This window comes from Etheostoma spectabile, unplaced genomic scaffold (genome assembly GCF_008692095.1).
Source record: "Etheostoma spectabile isolate EspeVRDwgs_2016 unplaced genomic scaffold, UIUC_Espe_1.0 scaffold00004077, whole genome shotgun sequence".
Lineage (NCBI taxonomy): Eukaryota > Metazoa > Chordata > Actinopteri > Perciformes > Percidae > Etheostoma > Etheostoma spectabile.
The window spans coordinates 1-16162 of NW_022603106.1; the positions used below are offsets into that span (position 1 = coordinate 1).

General features: G+C 40.9%; 2 protein-coding genes across 2 annotated transcripts; both read left to right on the top strand.

The window, feature by feature from the left end:
* Positions 1-2244: 2244 nt before the first annotated feature.
* Positions 2245-6228, top strand: LOC116676951 (epsin-1-like). The gene is given in 7 exon segments (XM_032507726.1): positions 2245-2313; positions 3156-3228; positions 3231-3310; positions 4199-4327; positions 4645-4765; positions 4878-5053; positions 5410-6228. Coding segments are annotated over 7 exon segments (1350 nt in total). The 3' UTR covers positions 6112-6228.
* On the top strand, positions 6132-10116 carry LOC116676948 (nuclear pore complex protein DDB_G0274915-like). Its single transcript, XM_032507724.1, has 5 exons — positions 6132-6177; positions 6249-6905; positions 7756-7902; positions 8822-8983; positions 9506-10116. The coding sequence occupies exons 1-5, from the start codon at positions 6132-6134 to the stop codon at positions 10051-10053; spliced, it is 1560 nt and encodes a 519-aa protein (XP_032363615.1). The 3' UTR covers positions 10054-10116.
* Positions 10117-16162: the final 6046 nt, after the last annotated feature.

The following is a 16162-nucleotide window of genomic DNA, read 5'->3' on the forward strand; positions in this document are numbered from 1 at the left end:
TAAAAGGATCGAAAAGAGATTGGCATGGGGTACTTTCCATAAAAATCATCTCTCAGTGTGAATCAAACCACTATTAGTCTAACTGAAATAAACCATGCAAATCTCAGTATGGTGAGAGTACGTAATGATGTGAGGCTATTTTAATTCCAAAAGGTCAAGGGAACTTTATCAGAACATACATAAACATATTACAAGGCATAAACAGTAAAGCAAAGTACTGTCACAAACAAGGACACATAATAAAACAATTACATAGACAAAATATGTGAGGTTGCTGGTGGTCATTTGGCTGTATGAATGTGACTGTTTGGTATTATCTCCCTGCACGCCCACCCAGAAAGTTTTACTGTCTCAATGTGCTTGCATATCGAGCATAAAGTTCAAATCTATATTAACGAACTCGAGCCAAATTCGCAGAAAAAACTTGAACCGCGGTTTTTCCACAAATCAATAGTGTCCCTGTGTAAAGGGGCATCCAAGTTGTCATCAAAGAGTGGGATTGTCCTGGCACATCGCCAGCATCGACCCGGCGAAATGAGAAATAGCCCGTCCCATCTGTGACAGCTCTACCGGTCTGAACAACAAAGCGGCAAAGAACCAGCCACGATTCAAACCGTGACCATATTTACAACTAGAAACACATTTCATTTCATCTCCGCTCTCATAATTACAGCATAAAGCCCCTATTCATGATGTGGAAGCATGTTGTGGCAGCGAGCGGTGGAAGTGAAATGTCCGCAGCGAGCGACACCAAACACACCGTTAAAACCATAGATTTACAGCGCCGTAGACGCCCGGAGGTATTTCTTTACCTGTATGCGCGGTTAGAAGCTCGCGGTGGGATGCGATCAACGTTGACATCGGGTTTCATGCCAGGATCGACTCGTACTCGCCCTCGGCCGCCATCTTGACTCAACTGTTTTGATGTGGGAGTTGTGGTTGTGACTCATTTATTCGGTTCTGGGGGGTCGTATGTGTTGTGAGTGTGTGTGTGTGTGTGTGTGTGTGTCTGTGTGTGTGTGTATGTGTGTGTGTTTGTATGTTTTTTTAATTTTAATTAAATATTTAATAGAACGTTAAAATAGGCCTATGTGAAGCCAGTCTATGGTTGAAATGCCTCACAAATAGCACTTTACGCTCGTGAACTGCTGAACATTTTTATTTTTATAGTAAAATTCGAATTTCCGCAATTTAAAAAAAAAAAATTCAGGTCAAAGATGCAGAGCAGGTTACAAAATTGTGTATTTTACTGAGAAAAAATAATAACAAATATCGTGAGGGGGCGTGGACTTGCAGGTGCTGAAAACTGCGGAAGCGGAAGCCGTCGTAGCGTCGTATCCTCGAAGATTCCTGAAGAACTACTCAGGGTTAGTCTTTTATTTTTGCTGCAAATATTTATAATTAATGTACAAAAGGACGCGCGGCCAGTTGGTGAGGTATTGAACTCAAAGCAGTGGCAGTTTCTCGAAATAAGACCCTTCATTTTTTATCGCTGCAGTCTAATATTAAGCTCAATTCAGCTGGCTTGACACCATCGTATGACCGTTAGCCATATTGACGGCAGCTGTCCGTCCTCAGTCGTCTCTCCGAGGTCCTGAAAACACGAAGTGGAATCCTCACTTGCAAAGCACGTCGACTCACAGTTCATAGGGCTTAGACTGCTCACCCATGTGCACTATAAAGGAGGTTTTCGCTCATATTTTCTCCACCAGGATGCTGGAAGCTACTAGCTTGTAGCTTAGCCACTTGTAGCTAACTTCGATGAGGATCTGTGTTTTGTGGCAGTGATTATGATGAACTGTCACGAGCTGTCACATACAGCGGGTGTAACCACTCCTTTAGTGTAGCTTCGCAGTCACACATTCATAAAGGAAAGCTTGCCGTTGTCCCACTCAGTGCCAACCCATTCGTCAGCTTGTATTTATGTTGACTGGTTCCTCCCTGCAGCTGTAGGATCTGTTTCGGACAGCCTGAGACAGTCAATGCAGTCAGGGGGAAGACAGAGCAGCAGGATGTACGCTCACTAGACCAGCATCAAGCAACATAAAATACATCTTTGACACACTTTTAAAAGTGTATGTGTGTTGTGTTGTGTTTTTTTTTTATTTATTTGTGTGTCAGAATCTCTTGTTTGTGTGCTGTTCTCTGTGCTGCTGACTCTGTATGCACGCAATGTTGTTCACAAGTTTATTTCTGAACCAGATCCCGGTGGTTTGATTCCCACCCCCTCCCCCCCCAGACACCATGACGTCCTCTATGCTCCGCAGACAGCTGAAGAACCTGGTCCAGAACTACTCCCGAGCTGAGGTCAAGGTAAAATAACTGGATTCCAGGGCATGGAAAAACTAAGTGAACTGCCTTATTTTCGGTTATAAATGAGCTACATTTTCCCTACAGCAGGAAAAACATTTTTCTCATTTTGTTCTTTAGTTCTAGTCCAAGATGCAATTTTAGAACGTTTTTGCTTTATTTGATAAGAGAAATTAAAGAGCCGAGAGAGATAGGGATGACATGTTTTAAACTTAAGCTCCTAGCACCAGAGGGCAGTTGTTAATATCCATTTTAATGTATTGTGCATCATTTTATGCTCTTATTCAACATTATATGTGATATTTAATACAGCTCTGGGGTTTTAAACCATTTGTTGTCTTTACAATATGAGTTTGAAAGGATGTACCTACCCAAGGGACAGTTGAGTTAAAGAGGTCCAAAGTCAATAGAGCAAGCCATTAATTTAAAGTATGTCAGCAGTAAACCTACAGTTCTCTTTCAGTCACAGTGAGCCATTATCTTGAATCCTGACCGTCTTAAATAACCTAAACGATTTTATAATCAGGAACATATGGGAATGTTTCTGGCGAATATGCTGATCTGATGAAACATTATCTGTAATAGCCTGCCGAACAGATTATTTATCATTTTGTTAAAATGAGATGACTGCAAGGATGGGTTGCTACACCGTAAGCGGTCCCACAATTTGTAATTTGAGCCTTTATTGTTACAAGCTTGTATCTGACCTTTGGATGGTCGCAACCTTACACTTTGAAATTTTCTTGCTTTATTTAATTTTTAATTTATACTTATTTGTGCTCCTTATTGAGCCCCTTTGGGGAAATTACAATTTACACTGTGTTATTGCTTTGCTTCTTTTGTAGGTGAGAGAGGCGACGTCTAATGACCCGTGGGGCCCATCCAGCACTCAGATGGCAGACCTGTCTGATCTGACCTACATGTGGTGGCCTGCAACGAGATCATGACAATGCTCTGGAAGCGCCTTAAAGACGACAAGAACTGGAGACACATTCACAAGGTAATAACAAGGCACAATAAATGTATTATGTACCAAGACTGAAGTTAAAAGCATTTCATTCATGCAGTCAATATTAAAGCTGTTAGGTCAACCTTAATTTCACTGTATTTATAGAAACAGGACATTTTAAAATACAGCCATTATTTGTAAATGCTGATGGGTCTGTAGCACCAGGCCCCTGTGTGTTCTCTCAGATGGATGTTTTATCACATTATTTAATTCAGGCAGATAAGGTCACACAAAGAATCATCATTAGCTTTCTTTTTTAAAAACAATAGCCATGACCAACATGATCAACATTTCCCTTTGAACTACAAGACAAAATAAGAATTTACTCGCAAAACATAATGTGCAAAATAATCAGTCTTCTCGATCACTATGTTTTTATGATCTTTAGGAGCCAAAATCATAATCACAATTAAAATTAGATTAACTTCATAGCCCTACTACATGGACAGGGATACCCATAGTTTAAAAGATTCAAATCTTAACCTTGCATTGTTGTTGTTTTAACAGTTCTACCTCAACTAAAATGCATTGCCATTAAGTGAAAGCACTCTCTATTCCATTACATTCAATGATATGATTTATTTATCTGATCTGTAATAAGAACATAAACTGCAGCACATATGTGCCTTTGTATTTTCACATCAGCTACACTAGTGTCGACAACTAGCATTGCATTTTTTTTAAAGCTTTTGCATATTGTTTATCATTTCCTACCAAATCTGTGATTTTACACAGATTTTAGTTTTGTGTTTGTTGTTTTATCCTTTGTTATCCTTCCACACCTATATGGAAGCTGTTGCAATCAGCTTATTTACATTCAGTGATATTCATTTTTGTTACATGTTTGTTTATTGTCATGCTTTTTTTTGTAAATCCCAGTCCCTGACACTGCTGGAGTACCTGTTAAAGACCGGGGACGATCGTGTGCTCCTGAAAATGAAAGACAACATCTACATCGTCAAAGCCCTCACAGAGTATCGCTTTGTAGAAAAAGATGGCAAAGATCAGGTGACTCTTTAAGTATCTATTTAAAGGTTGCATGCAATGCATTAAGTTATCCATTATTGGTACTGTAATATCATATCATCATACACCTTTTAACCCCTAGACTAAGTTTACACTTAAAGAATGAAAACAGATTGAGATTCAAGTTTGGTGTCTCAACAAATGTAAGACTCCCTTTGTTTCAAAAGCTTTCCAGAATAACCATGTTTGTCACTTTTAAGCTTAGACTTGTACCATTTGGGTTTTTTTAAGCCTTAGATATAATTCTGCACAAAGTCCCATAGTCAAATCAAAGTCTAATCTAAGCATATCTGTTCCAGGGTGGAAATGTGAGAGAGAAGGCCAAAGTTGTCCTTGTTCTTATGGAGGATGATGAGAAACTAAAGGAGGAGAGAGACTTTGCCCTCAAGACCAGAGAGAAGACTTCCAAAGGTTCTGCTGGTGAGCCCTTCTGCTAAATGCCCATTGTTTGAACTGTTTTAGTATAATTCTCTTTACTTGTCTGTCTCTCACACAAATCTCATTCAGTCTGTTTTCCACCCCTTCTAACCAGCCTCATCCACGGATGCCGTCACGGATCCTAACTACAAGCCAGTCTACGTTCCCGGGACCTCAGGGCTTCCATCCTTAGACAACATACCCTCAGTGGCTGACTTGGCTGCTTCCTTCGCTGCCCGCAAAGAGGAGCGTCTTAAACAGGAAGCGGAGAAGAAAGACGCAGAGAGGAGGGTAAGTAAAATAGCAAATACAGTACAGTGGTCAGCTTTTAGCAAGGGAACACACAGTCTGAACACAGTGTAATATAATGCATTCGAGAACAACACCACAAACCATAGCCTCAACAGTTATATTAACAGCCCTTTGACAAAGTACCTACAAACCAACACTCTACACAAAGTTGAAGGAAAAAGTTTCAGTCAAATATGGAGCATTCGAAATGAGATTACGGAGTTGTTGGCAAACTAATTCTAAATGTCACAAATCAGTTTGATCAGTACAACAGTACATGTTTAGTTACACCGCTAATGATGCCCTTAATAAGTCTTTATGTTAACCTCTCTTATATTGCAATTGTAATATCCTAGGCTAAAATGAGTGAAGAGGAGCTGAAATGGGAGGATGCCGGGAAAGGCAATGACGCAAAAGGGGGTGCCTGGGGAGGTGAAAAAGCAGAGAAGAAGGAGGAGGAGGAGGAGGTGAAAGAACCTAAAGAGGCCACAGATCCATGGGGCACATCAGCAAAACCTGACACAAAGGCTACCACTGATCCTTGGGGTGCTCCAGCTAAAACTAAAGAAGATCCATTTTCAGCGGCAAAAACGGTTGAAAATTCATTTGCTGCTCCAAAGAATGAAGAAGATCCATTTGCAGCCCCAAAAGATGACCCGTTCAACACCCCAAAAGATAGTTCAGACCCCTTCAATGCACCCAAAGACAAGGAGGATCCATTTGCTGCACCACAAAATAAACCAGATCCCTTCAGTTTGTCTAACAATGATTCGTTCAACGCCCCAAAGGATGATCCCTTCAACGCCCCAAAGGATGATCCCTTCAACGCCCCAAAGGATGATCCCTTCAACGCCCCAAAGGATGACCCCTTCAACGCCCCAAAGGATGACCCCTTCAACGCCCCAAAGGATGATCCCTTCAACGCCCCAAAGGATGATCCCTTCAACGCCCCAAAGGATGATCCCTTCAACGCCCCAAAGGATGATCCCTTCAACGCCCCAAAGGATGATCCCTTCAACGCCCCAAAGGATGATCCCTTCAACGCAGCCAAAGGATGATCCCTTCAACGCAGCAAAGGATGATCCCTTCAACGCCCCAAAGGATGATCCCTTCAACGCTCCAAAGCGCGATCCTTTTAATGCCCCAAATGATGACCCATTCAGTACCCCAAGAGATGATCCATTCACTGCACCAGCTTCAACACCCCCTAAGGAAGACCCATTTTCAGCCCCAGCATCGTCTAAAGATGATCCCTTCAGTGCTTCCACAACACCACCTAAAGAAGAACCTTTCTCTACACCCATTAAACCTTCCCAAGATGACCCTTTTACTGCTGCAACAACACCCCCCAAAGTGGATCCTTTCTCCACACCATCCAAACCTACAACAGATGACCCTTTTACTGCAGCAACAACACCACCCAAAGACAACCATTTTACTGCAGCAACACCACCACCCAAAGAGGATCCTTTTGCTGCACCATCCAAACCTAAGAAAGACGACCCTTTTACTGCAGCAACAACACCACCCAAAGACGACCCTTTTTCTGCAGCAACAACACCCCCTAAAGAGGACCCATTCACAGTGCCATCCAGTCCACCAGAAGTTGATGCCTCGGATCCCTTCAATGCCCCTCCGGTGACCTCGCCCCAAGGCAGTGCAGATTTGTGGGGAGCCCCTGCTAGTTCTCCACCTGCCACCGGGTCAGATCCCTGGGGGCCGCCGTCTGCTCCAAAGGAAACAAAGAGCGGAGATCCCTGGGGGGATGGAACGAACCTCTCCTCACCCATTGATCATTCTGATGCATTTGGAGATTCATCCAACCTGGACAGTGACCCATGGGGAACCCCAGGTAAGAAACTAACATAAAAATGCTTCTCTCGATTCACTTTGCATTTTCTCCCAGTTTTTCCTCCATATCCCATTGCCTTCTTTAGCTTTCTCAGGTATCATCACAACTTGATCAATTGATAACAAAATGGTCATATATTGTGTACGAAGCAACCACTCTGTCACCAGAATCATCTATCACTGAACTCTTCACCGAGCGGATTGACTGGCTTTACAAAGTGTAATGATTGTATGCCAGAGAGCAGTGTCAAAGCAAGGAGCACTCACTCTGACTGACACAAAAACGACAGCTCAACATGTAAAGAATCTGAAACGACTGAGATAATACAACATATGATTCAAATATTTTATTTCAGGTAGTAGCCCTCCCATTAAGTATCATTCAAAACAGCTGTGTTTAACACTTTATTGGTGAAACGGCAAGGACCCTGAGTAAGACTTTAAAGAGCACCAGAAGCAGACATCTGCTATCTGTAAATGTTCAACATGACATTATAACTTTGTTTAAACATACACTCCGACTTTTTTAAGCAAGTGGCGTGTTACCTGTTTGCATTTTGAGCTGTCCGCAAGTATGTCTACGCTGAATACCGTAGATGTAAACATACAAGCCACTTGGCATGTTATCGCAAGAAGGTTATGATCTCCCCCCGTATACTAGTACTTATATAACATGGTGAAGGCTGTGTGAAATGGTTTAAAACTCTTTTCAAAATCGAATAAGTGAACGTAATGTTTAGAGTGTTTTATCACTACACTATATAATAAAGCCCTTATACTGAAGTATATGTCTTATCTGTATAGTATTGGTTTGTCCTGTTTGAGTTTTTTTGCTTTATTTCCCTGTTTAGCTGCAGCTCTAGTTAGCACAGGTGATGCGTGGGGTTCACCTGCTCCACCCTTAGACTCCTCCCCATCCAGTGACCCCTTTGGAGATGGTGCATCTAAAAAAAGTGATCCTTGGGGTGCTCCAAGTAACGCATCTAGCAATGACACAGGTACATTTCACTTTACACTCTGTCTGAATGCTTATTTCTGTGATCCATCCATTATTGACGAGAGTAAAACCTCATTGCCTCTTTTTTATATTCAGCAATGAAATACTCCGCTCTGATTAAATCATCTAAATCTTCTGCTTAGTCTGCCAAAATGTACGCTTGTTCTGAATCAATAGAAGTCTATGCCAGTTTGCTTGGTGAACGGCTGAGAATAATGACTCTAAAACTTAACTGTTTGTGTGCCTGCATCTGTGCTTGTTTATGTGTGAAATATTTATGCTTTTCTTTTATACACTTAACCCTTGTGTTGTCTTCTCGTCGACCATGAATGTTTTCCGTCAACATTTGTCACGTTTATCAATGTGTTGTTGTTTTTTTATTCATGGTCATTAAACCTAATTTATATATAATAACGTTTAAAAAGAATTAGAATTATTTTGATTAATAGTTAAGATCTTAGGATGTTGTGTGAATTACAGACTGGTCAGAGTTTAGTCAGGATACTGTTTTGAAATCAAATGATATCAAATTGAATAAAACACCCACAATTCAATAGAAGTAATCTTTAAATTGAGTATATTTTACCCACAAAGATTGTTGTATGGGTTCCCTACCATATAATGTGCATCCATGTTATTTTTGGGCAATTTGCTTAAAGTAAACCCATATTTCTGATATGAAAAACTTTGAAAACGGGTCAAATTTGACCCAACGACAACACAAGGGTTAATGGTCATTTGCATGTGTGACCGTTTTCTTCCATTTTCTCCATTTCACCCCCATCTTCCCATCAGTCAGCAGTTGGCTAACAATCCTAATCAATTAAACTTCTCTTCCGCTTTGCTCTCTCTTCCTCCCTGACCTGTCCCCAAAAGAAAACACCTTTTAGAGTAGAGTTGGACCTTTTATTGTATTGCAGGAAAACAAACGGCGCAGGAAGAGAAGTTGCATAAAAAGACTGCGTCGTTTCTGGGCTCTGCGGGGGCGTCGCTTGTTGACCTGGATGATCTATTTTCTTCTAACCCCAAACCCAAACAACTCCCCCTCGCCAACAAGCTCGTTGCCCAGACTCAAGCCATCGGTAAGGACAGGAAAAATGCTCTACTCTGCGTGACCAATACCATTTTTGAAAAAGTCAGAAGCTTCATGTGGATTTATTTGTGGTGCGCTTGATTCAAACGGATGCATGGTCAACTTCAATGACTGGAAAATCACTGAAATATTATAAATCAACAATTCCTTGGTGAAATGTTTGCCACTACTGTTCAGCTGTAGTCCAGAGAGAAAGACTGAGAGAATGACAGAGAAAGTATGAGTGACAAATTAATATTTATCAATAGGTTTGTATGGAAAAGTGTATTGTGACTATGTGTTTTGCCTAACCACCCCTGCCCCATGGCTGTAAACTGTATAGATGTTGTTGTGTGTGAGTGTTAGTGACCTATTGAAGTCCAGTATAGAGACTAGTGTATATTAGCCAGCAGACATTTTAACTCTTTCCACCCTTCTCTACTTTGGTGAATTTTCTCTTTGCTGGAATACTTGTACATCCCTCCCTCCTCCCCCTCATCCCTCCATCTTCCTATTCCTCCTAATTTCCCAGGCGCTTTCAAAGCCAGGGGCATGGCATCTGGCCCCGTGGTCAGATCAGGGACTGTTGCAGGGGGGTTCCTTCCTGAAACATCATACAGCAGTCCTTTTGGTTCCACCCTTGCTCCCTCCTTCGGTGCACCTTCTCCCACTTTTGGAGCTGCCAATCCTTCCAGTGAAACTCCCTTATTTCAGCTACCGTCTCATACCATGAGCTCAAATATGCCTCAGGTGGCTCCTCCGTTCACAGGAACTGGAATGGTACAATCCGTTTCTGTGGGAGGGAGTCCACAAATGGGCCTTAACGTGAACCCCCCCTTTGGAGGAGTGGAAATGGTGCATTCTGGACTCCCGGTGGGGAATCCTTTGGCAGACCCCCTGTTATTGGGAACAGGAATGGGTCAGTCCAGTTTCTATGGAGGATATCGCCAAGCAGGAGTGGCTCAATTGGGAGGATCCACTCCACTGGGCGGCGGGGGAGTCCCCTTCCAGCCCCAGTTTCTCTCAGGCAGAGGGTCGGGTGAGAACTTGAACAAAAACAACAATCCATTCCTGTTCTGATACCTTGCCATGTATTCCTTCCTGTTAGATGCATGCATTATATTAAGTGATCATACTGGGTAGTTTGACATGTTTTAGCCTTTTAAATGTATATGTTGCAAACATTTTCCATAGCAAACATAGCACGGATTGAAATTGCTTTATACGTACCTCCAGGCAGCCATTGGTTCTCAGTTACCATTATCTAAATTTTCCGTCAACCTTGCAATAGATAATTAAAACTGATTTCAGTTTTGTAGGCAGGGACTTTTAAAAGATCTCATATTGAAAGGCACGAGAAAAAGATGACGTGAATTTGGCCATTTCTCGGGTTAAAAAGGTTGCTTTTCAGCAGCCGTCTCTCAAAGCTCAGATGTCCTGAATGCATCAAGAAAGAAGACCAAATAAGGAGACAATAATTCAGTCGTAAGAGTGCCTGCTCCTAACTGATTCAACTTATAATAATAACAATAAATTGACAAATGTGGTGAGCTGAAATCAATGACAGCCTGGAAGGTAGGAAACAGTATAAACCCTTTTATGGTAATCTTTTGGAAAATGAGCAGTAGTTCCATGTATATAACTTGTCAGGCTAAAACATGCAAAACAACTTGTAAGATCCTTTAATTGAACTCCTCCCCTTCTGATCTACACATGTCCAATCAATATAATAGCCATGGTTTAAATGTATGCAATACAACACAATGCACACAAATCTATTGGCAAGGCCAGCAGTCGTATTCTTTTTCATGCACAAGTCTGAGAAACGATCTGAATGACTCTGAAGAATTACTGTAGATGTGAGTGTTGAGCTGTAAAACATTGACAGAACTGATCCAGGAAAGACGTCACTGTGGGTTATCAGTGTGTGTGTGTGTGTGTGTGTGTGTGTGTGTGTGTGTGTGTGTGTGTGTTTGTACAAGGCAGAGTGTGTGTGCATGCGTGTGTGTGTTTGTTCTATACTGTATATTGTGCTGATGTAAATACTAGAAGTAATCACAGATAAACCTTGAAATATGCTGTATATTAGAGTGTTACAATCATGAGTAACTATTTATGGATCTATTTATTGATTTATTGCTTGATTATTTATTGATGCAGCAATCCAACAAAGTTCAGGTTAACTTTCATTACAGTGTCACTATCGCGCGGGTTGACCTGACAGTATTTATTACAAGGGATTTCAAGCATGATTGGCTTCAATCTGACACGGCTGTTCAAGAACTGCACTATCAATCAACTCGGTAACCAATGGTGGCTTTCTCCTCCCGGTTTTAGACTTGTAGTCGTTCAGGATTTGTTGTGTAATTGAACATGTCTTCTCTGTATGTCTAGGCATTATACGTGAGTGAGTGAGTGAGTGAGTGAGTGTGTGTGTGGACATATTTCAACACACACCTTCATTGCTGTATGTAGTTCTACAAACAGCTGCTTCCTTGTGTCTGGAAATACATTTTTGACATGTTTTGACTGAAAAAGTAGCAGGAATAATCATAGTTTATGAGATGTGAAGGCAGAAATGACTTCTAAGAGGTCACTCAGTTTTGAAATATTAGCGGTCTTTGCGTTTCCTGAGCCTGTATGTGTCTTTCATGTATTTTTGGACTTCTTTAAATGTAAAATATGGTGGAAAACTTGACTTAAAGACAGTTTAGCTTCGAGGAGTTAAAGTTAGTAGAGAAAGATGAGGATGGGCAACAAGTCCATAACACTATTGTTATTATTATTTCTCAAATTTAATTTTGTATCAAATTAATTTATTTTGCTGTGTATTCAAATTTAAAACTGTCTTGTAAACTGTGACGGTATACAGTACATTTGAGAAATAAAATGATACCATAAGTGACGCACCTACTGTTCTCTCTGTGTTAAGGCATTTATGGCTACATTATTTATTTTCTGTAGCATATTTTCTCAAATCTCCATTTTAAACTGAATTTCTTATTGTTTATAGGGGATTTATTTGGGCTCAACTTTGTCTTTACACCCATAAAAACTGGCCTATTCTCACCACAAGGGGGCAATAAATACTCATTAAGAAATAACTGAAACAATTCATATACATCCAGTTGATGCCACTGTCATTTGCATGTCACTTCATTTATTTATATATATATATATATATATATATATATATATATATATATATATATATATATATATATATATATATATACACACAAAATGCAGCAAATATAAAGAAGATACTGGTAAAGGAAAAGTTTGGAAGGAAATTTTGCTTTAAACATATTGAATAATAATGAATAACTTGATCAATTTACTACATTCAGTGCACATACATTGAGAATGGAGTTATGGAGACATTTTGTATATTTACACCTAAAAGATTGTACTTACACTGAACAAAATTAAAAAAGCATGCCCCCATTTTTCATGAGCTGAACGCAAAGATTTAAGACTTTTTCTTTGCACCCAAAAGGCTTATTTCTCTCAAATATTGTTCACAAATCTGTCTAAATCTAAGTTAGTGAGCAATTATCCTTTGCCGAGATAATCCATCCACCTCACAGGTGTGCCATATGAAGATGCTGATTAGACAGCTTGATATTATTGCACAGGTGTGCCTTAGGCTGGCCGCAATAAAAGGCCACTCTAATAGGTGCAGCTTTACTGTATGGGGGGGGGGGGGGGGGTCTGAAAACCAGTCAGTATGATGATGATGATGAAGAATAAGAGCAGCTAAACTCCACGAAGGAGTGGATGAGTAAAACAAAAACGAGACTTTCGCCCACGAGACCAGGGTTTTTGTGTCCCGTTTGTAAATAAAAGTAAACAGCGAGATTTATTTAACTTTATGGAACAAAGAACTACTTCATATTCTCTGTAACATGCTGGAAGTTAAAGGTCCCATGGCATGAAAATGTTTTTACATTAATATGCTTTCTCCCATCCTGCCTATGATCCCCCAGTGGCTAGAAATGGTGATAGGTGTAAACCGAGCTCTGGGTATCCTGCTCTAACTTAAAAATAAAAGCTCAGATTGGCCGATCTGGAATCTTGCTCCTAATGAGGTCATAAGGGGAAAGGTTACCTCCCCTTTCTCTGCTTTTCCCGCCCAGAGAATTTGGTCCACCCATGAGAGAGAGACGTAATGGCTTTCAAACAAGGAAAGTGGCAGTTGGTCAAGGCCGAGGATTACTTCCATTGAAGTGTGGGCGTTTTATTTAATTTTATCGCATTATCCTGACTAAACATTAGACACATCTGTCCATTCCTCTGATCTTAACTTTTAGTCAAAATCATTCATAATTAATGTTTTTTTATGCCAAAAATTAGGTAATGTCATGTAAATGAGATTTATTGACCAGGAATTCCAAAAAACAAGTAAAAAAGTAGTATTAATAAGTATATATCCTACTGGTAGTAATGGGAAACCATTTTGAAATAAGCGCCAAAAGTAACTGTTTATTTTGAACTGTTCCGAACATGCTGTTCCCGGCGTCTCACTGGTTCTCCAATCAGAGATTCAAACCAACGACTCTCAAGTAATGGGATTGCCTAAAGCCAGCTGCTGCTACAGCTGTATACTGTACAGCTGTATACTGGTTTGTGTCATTAAGAAGGGTTGAAGTGTAGAGAGCAGCCCGGACCATGACACCATCACACTTATCTCAATCCAAGCTGTTCCACCGCCGTACCAGATTAATCACCACAGGAGCGAAGGTCACGAGGGTTATGAGTGAGACGGGGGAAAGATGAAGAAAACTAGGAAGAGAAAGAGAAAGCTGTGGTTGAACTGACACTATATAGAGCAAAGGGGAGGGAAAGTAACAGATGGACTTGTGAGGATTAGAGAAATCTGGGTGTGTTTCCGATGGAAACTCACCCAAGACGGAGGAGGGAGTGATGAGTGTGCGCAGAGGAAAAGGTGAAGGAAAACCAAATTCCTGTTCGAGGAAAGGTGAAGGAAACACAAAGATTTTTTTAATTTTTTTTTATTTTTATTTTGTTGCACGAGTGTAAGCTGATCAAAAGTTGAGCGTGAACAGCAGCTGGAGATTTCCAATGAAGGCAAAGATTTCAGCCTTGTCATGCTGCGAGGAATACCGATCCATGGAAAGCAACAGGGTGTGTATTCTACTTGTAGTAACTGTGAATCTCCTCCTGTTTAAGTGTGGATACATATTTATGGTTTTAGTGTCTCTGCAGTGAAATTTAGATCATTCAAAACATGCATGTATCCAACAAAATGACAAACTAAAATCACAAAAAAAAATGATTGTTCTGTTAGCTGGGATAGTACATTGAGTTTGTGTCTCTAAGCTGTTGGCCTGCATTAGTTAATCCGTCAACTGTTGTTAACATGGACCGGTGTGGGGAGACATTACGTCTTTAAATGTACGATAGTTAAAACTGCTTTAGTGTACTGTACGGATTATAGTTCCACAAATCAGATGAGGGCTGTATGGGGGGGAAATGGCAGAAGATAAAAGGGGAATGACATCCTTCTGACATTATAAAAGATAACTATATGTTTTCAGATATTCTGGCTGTTTAGACTCTGATCAGGTTGGTCTTTGCTTTGATGGGAACTCAGACTACGTTTACATGTGGGCGGCTATTTTCATAAACGGGCATTTCAACTTCTCCGGTTTAAAAAATAACTGTGCACAATTGTTAGTTTTCAGAAAAGTGTTAATTTACACGTACCTGGGTATTCATGCCGTCAATGCCGCCAAGAGCATGCCAAACCGGTAGGTGACAGTGTAACGAGAAGCTCAAGCCAACGTTAGCCAATCAGAATCCCGAAAATAGCAACAACAGCAACAAATCACTTCCTCTCTCTTCTCTTCCTCGCTTCCTCAGCTGCGTAAACCTCCGTTTGTCTCAGTTTACATGCAAACGATGATTTCTAAAATCTCCACTCTCGTTTCCTGATTGGAATTCTCTGTTTGCGTGGAAATGAAGGGCACAAACAAAGGGAAATGTCTTAGTTTTTCAAAATAACCATGTACGTGGAGACAGGGCCTTATCAGCCCTCCTGTTGTCCTCGGGTCAAATTGACCCCTTTAAAAAATGTCTATATCTGAAATATGGGATTCCATACAACGCTCTTTGCAAATACAATTGATTACTTTCATTCCTGACTAAGCTCATATGTTTGTTCCTCTCAACTTTTTAACTCAAATATTAGGTATAATTCTATATAAATGAGGGTTATTGACCATGAATTCCAAAAGTAGTGTAAAACTAGTAGTAGCAAGGTGGAGTTAGTGAAAACTTTTTTTTAAAAGTCTGAAAAATGTACGAAAATGCCACATTTTTGTGATTTTTTTACTCAGGAGAACAACACAAGGGTTTATGCAAAAATTCTTTCTACCAATAAGAATGATAAAGATGTCCTTTGTCCCGCCCTAACAAGTGCAACAACACTAGGCTCGTTCGAGATGAGCCAGGTCTGCGCAGAATCGATCACCGGCGATCGGCGCCCGATGCATGCCGGTTAGATTTGTGTCCGACTTGATCCCGACTTGCTCTGACGTCATGCACACGTGGGCAACGGAAATCTCACGAGAGCAAGGCGGCCGCAGTTCTGAGACGCAGGCGGCGCAGTTGCTTTTCACCGACTGCAAGAGCCAGGCGGACCCAGAGCATGCTGGGAAACGCCGGCTTCTCAGCTGATTTAACACCTGATTGGTTTACACCATGATGACGTTTTATATAAACTTTTGATTGTTTTTGAATCGGAGGGATTTTAATTGCTATTTGTCTGATTTAAAGACTTATTCTGTCCAGAACACATGTTGTGTGACTGATAGTTACGTTTAGAAGTCAAAGAGACTAAATCCGTTCAGATCACGGATCATCTCCAGTCTGTTGTTCATTAAAATCAGCAACAGGTCGCATGTAGAGCACTTTGCCAGCTACTCTGTCATAACTAAAACAACTGGAGACTGTGTACCAGCTGATATGTGGGTCTGATTATATTTTATTAAATCGGAATCGCACCACAGCGTTTTCATCACTTCCTGTCCAGCCTGAAGGCGGCTGGAATCGGCTGGAAACTGTCCGACTTTACCGCAGCTTTTTGTCACCGCCCCCCGCTGCTGCCGCCTGGTCTCGTCCACTTTACAGGCGAGGCGCAGTTCATCTCGAACGAGCCTACTGA

Excerpts from the sequence above, each read along its gene's own strand:
- LOC116676948 (XM_032507724.1), top strand. The coding sequence starts at position 6,132 with ATGATCCCTTCAACGCCCCAAAGGATGATCCCTTCAACGCTCCAAA. Across the intron at positions 6,906-7,755 it reads TGACCCATGGGGAACCCCAG|CTGCAGCTCTAGTTAGCACA; the intron begins GTAAGAAACTAA and ends TTCCCTGTTTAG. Across the intron at positions 8,984-9,505 it reads TGCCCAGACTCAAGCCATCG|GCGCTTTCAAAGCCAGGGGC; the intron begins GTAAGGACAGGA and ends CTAATTTCCCAG.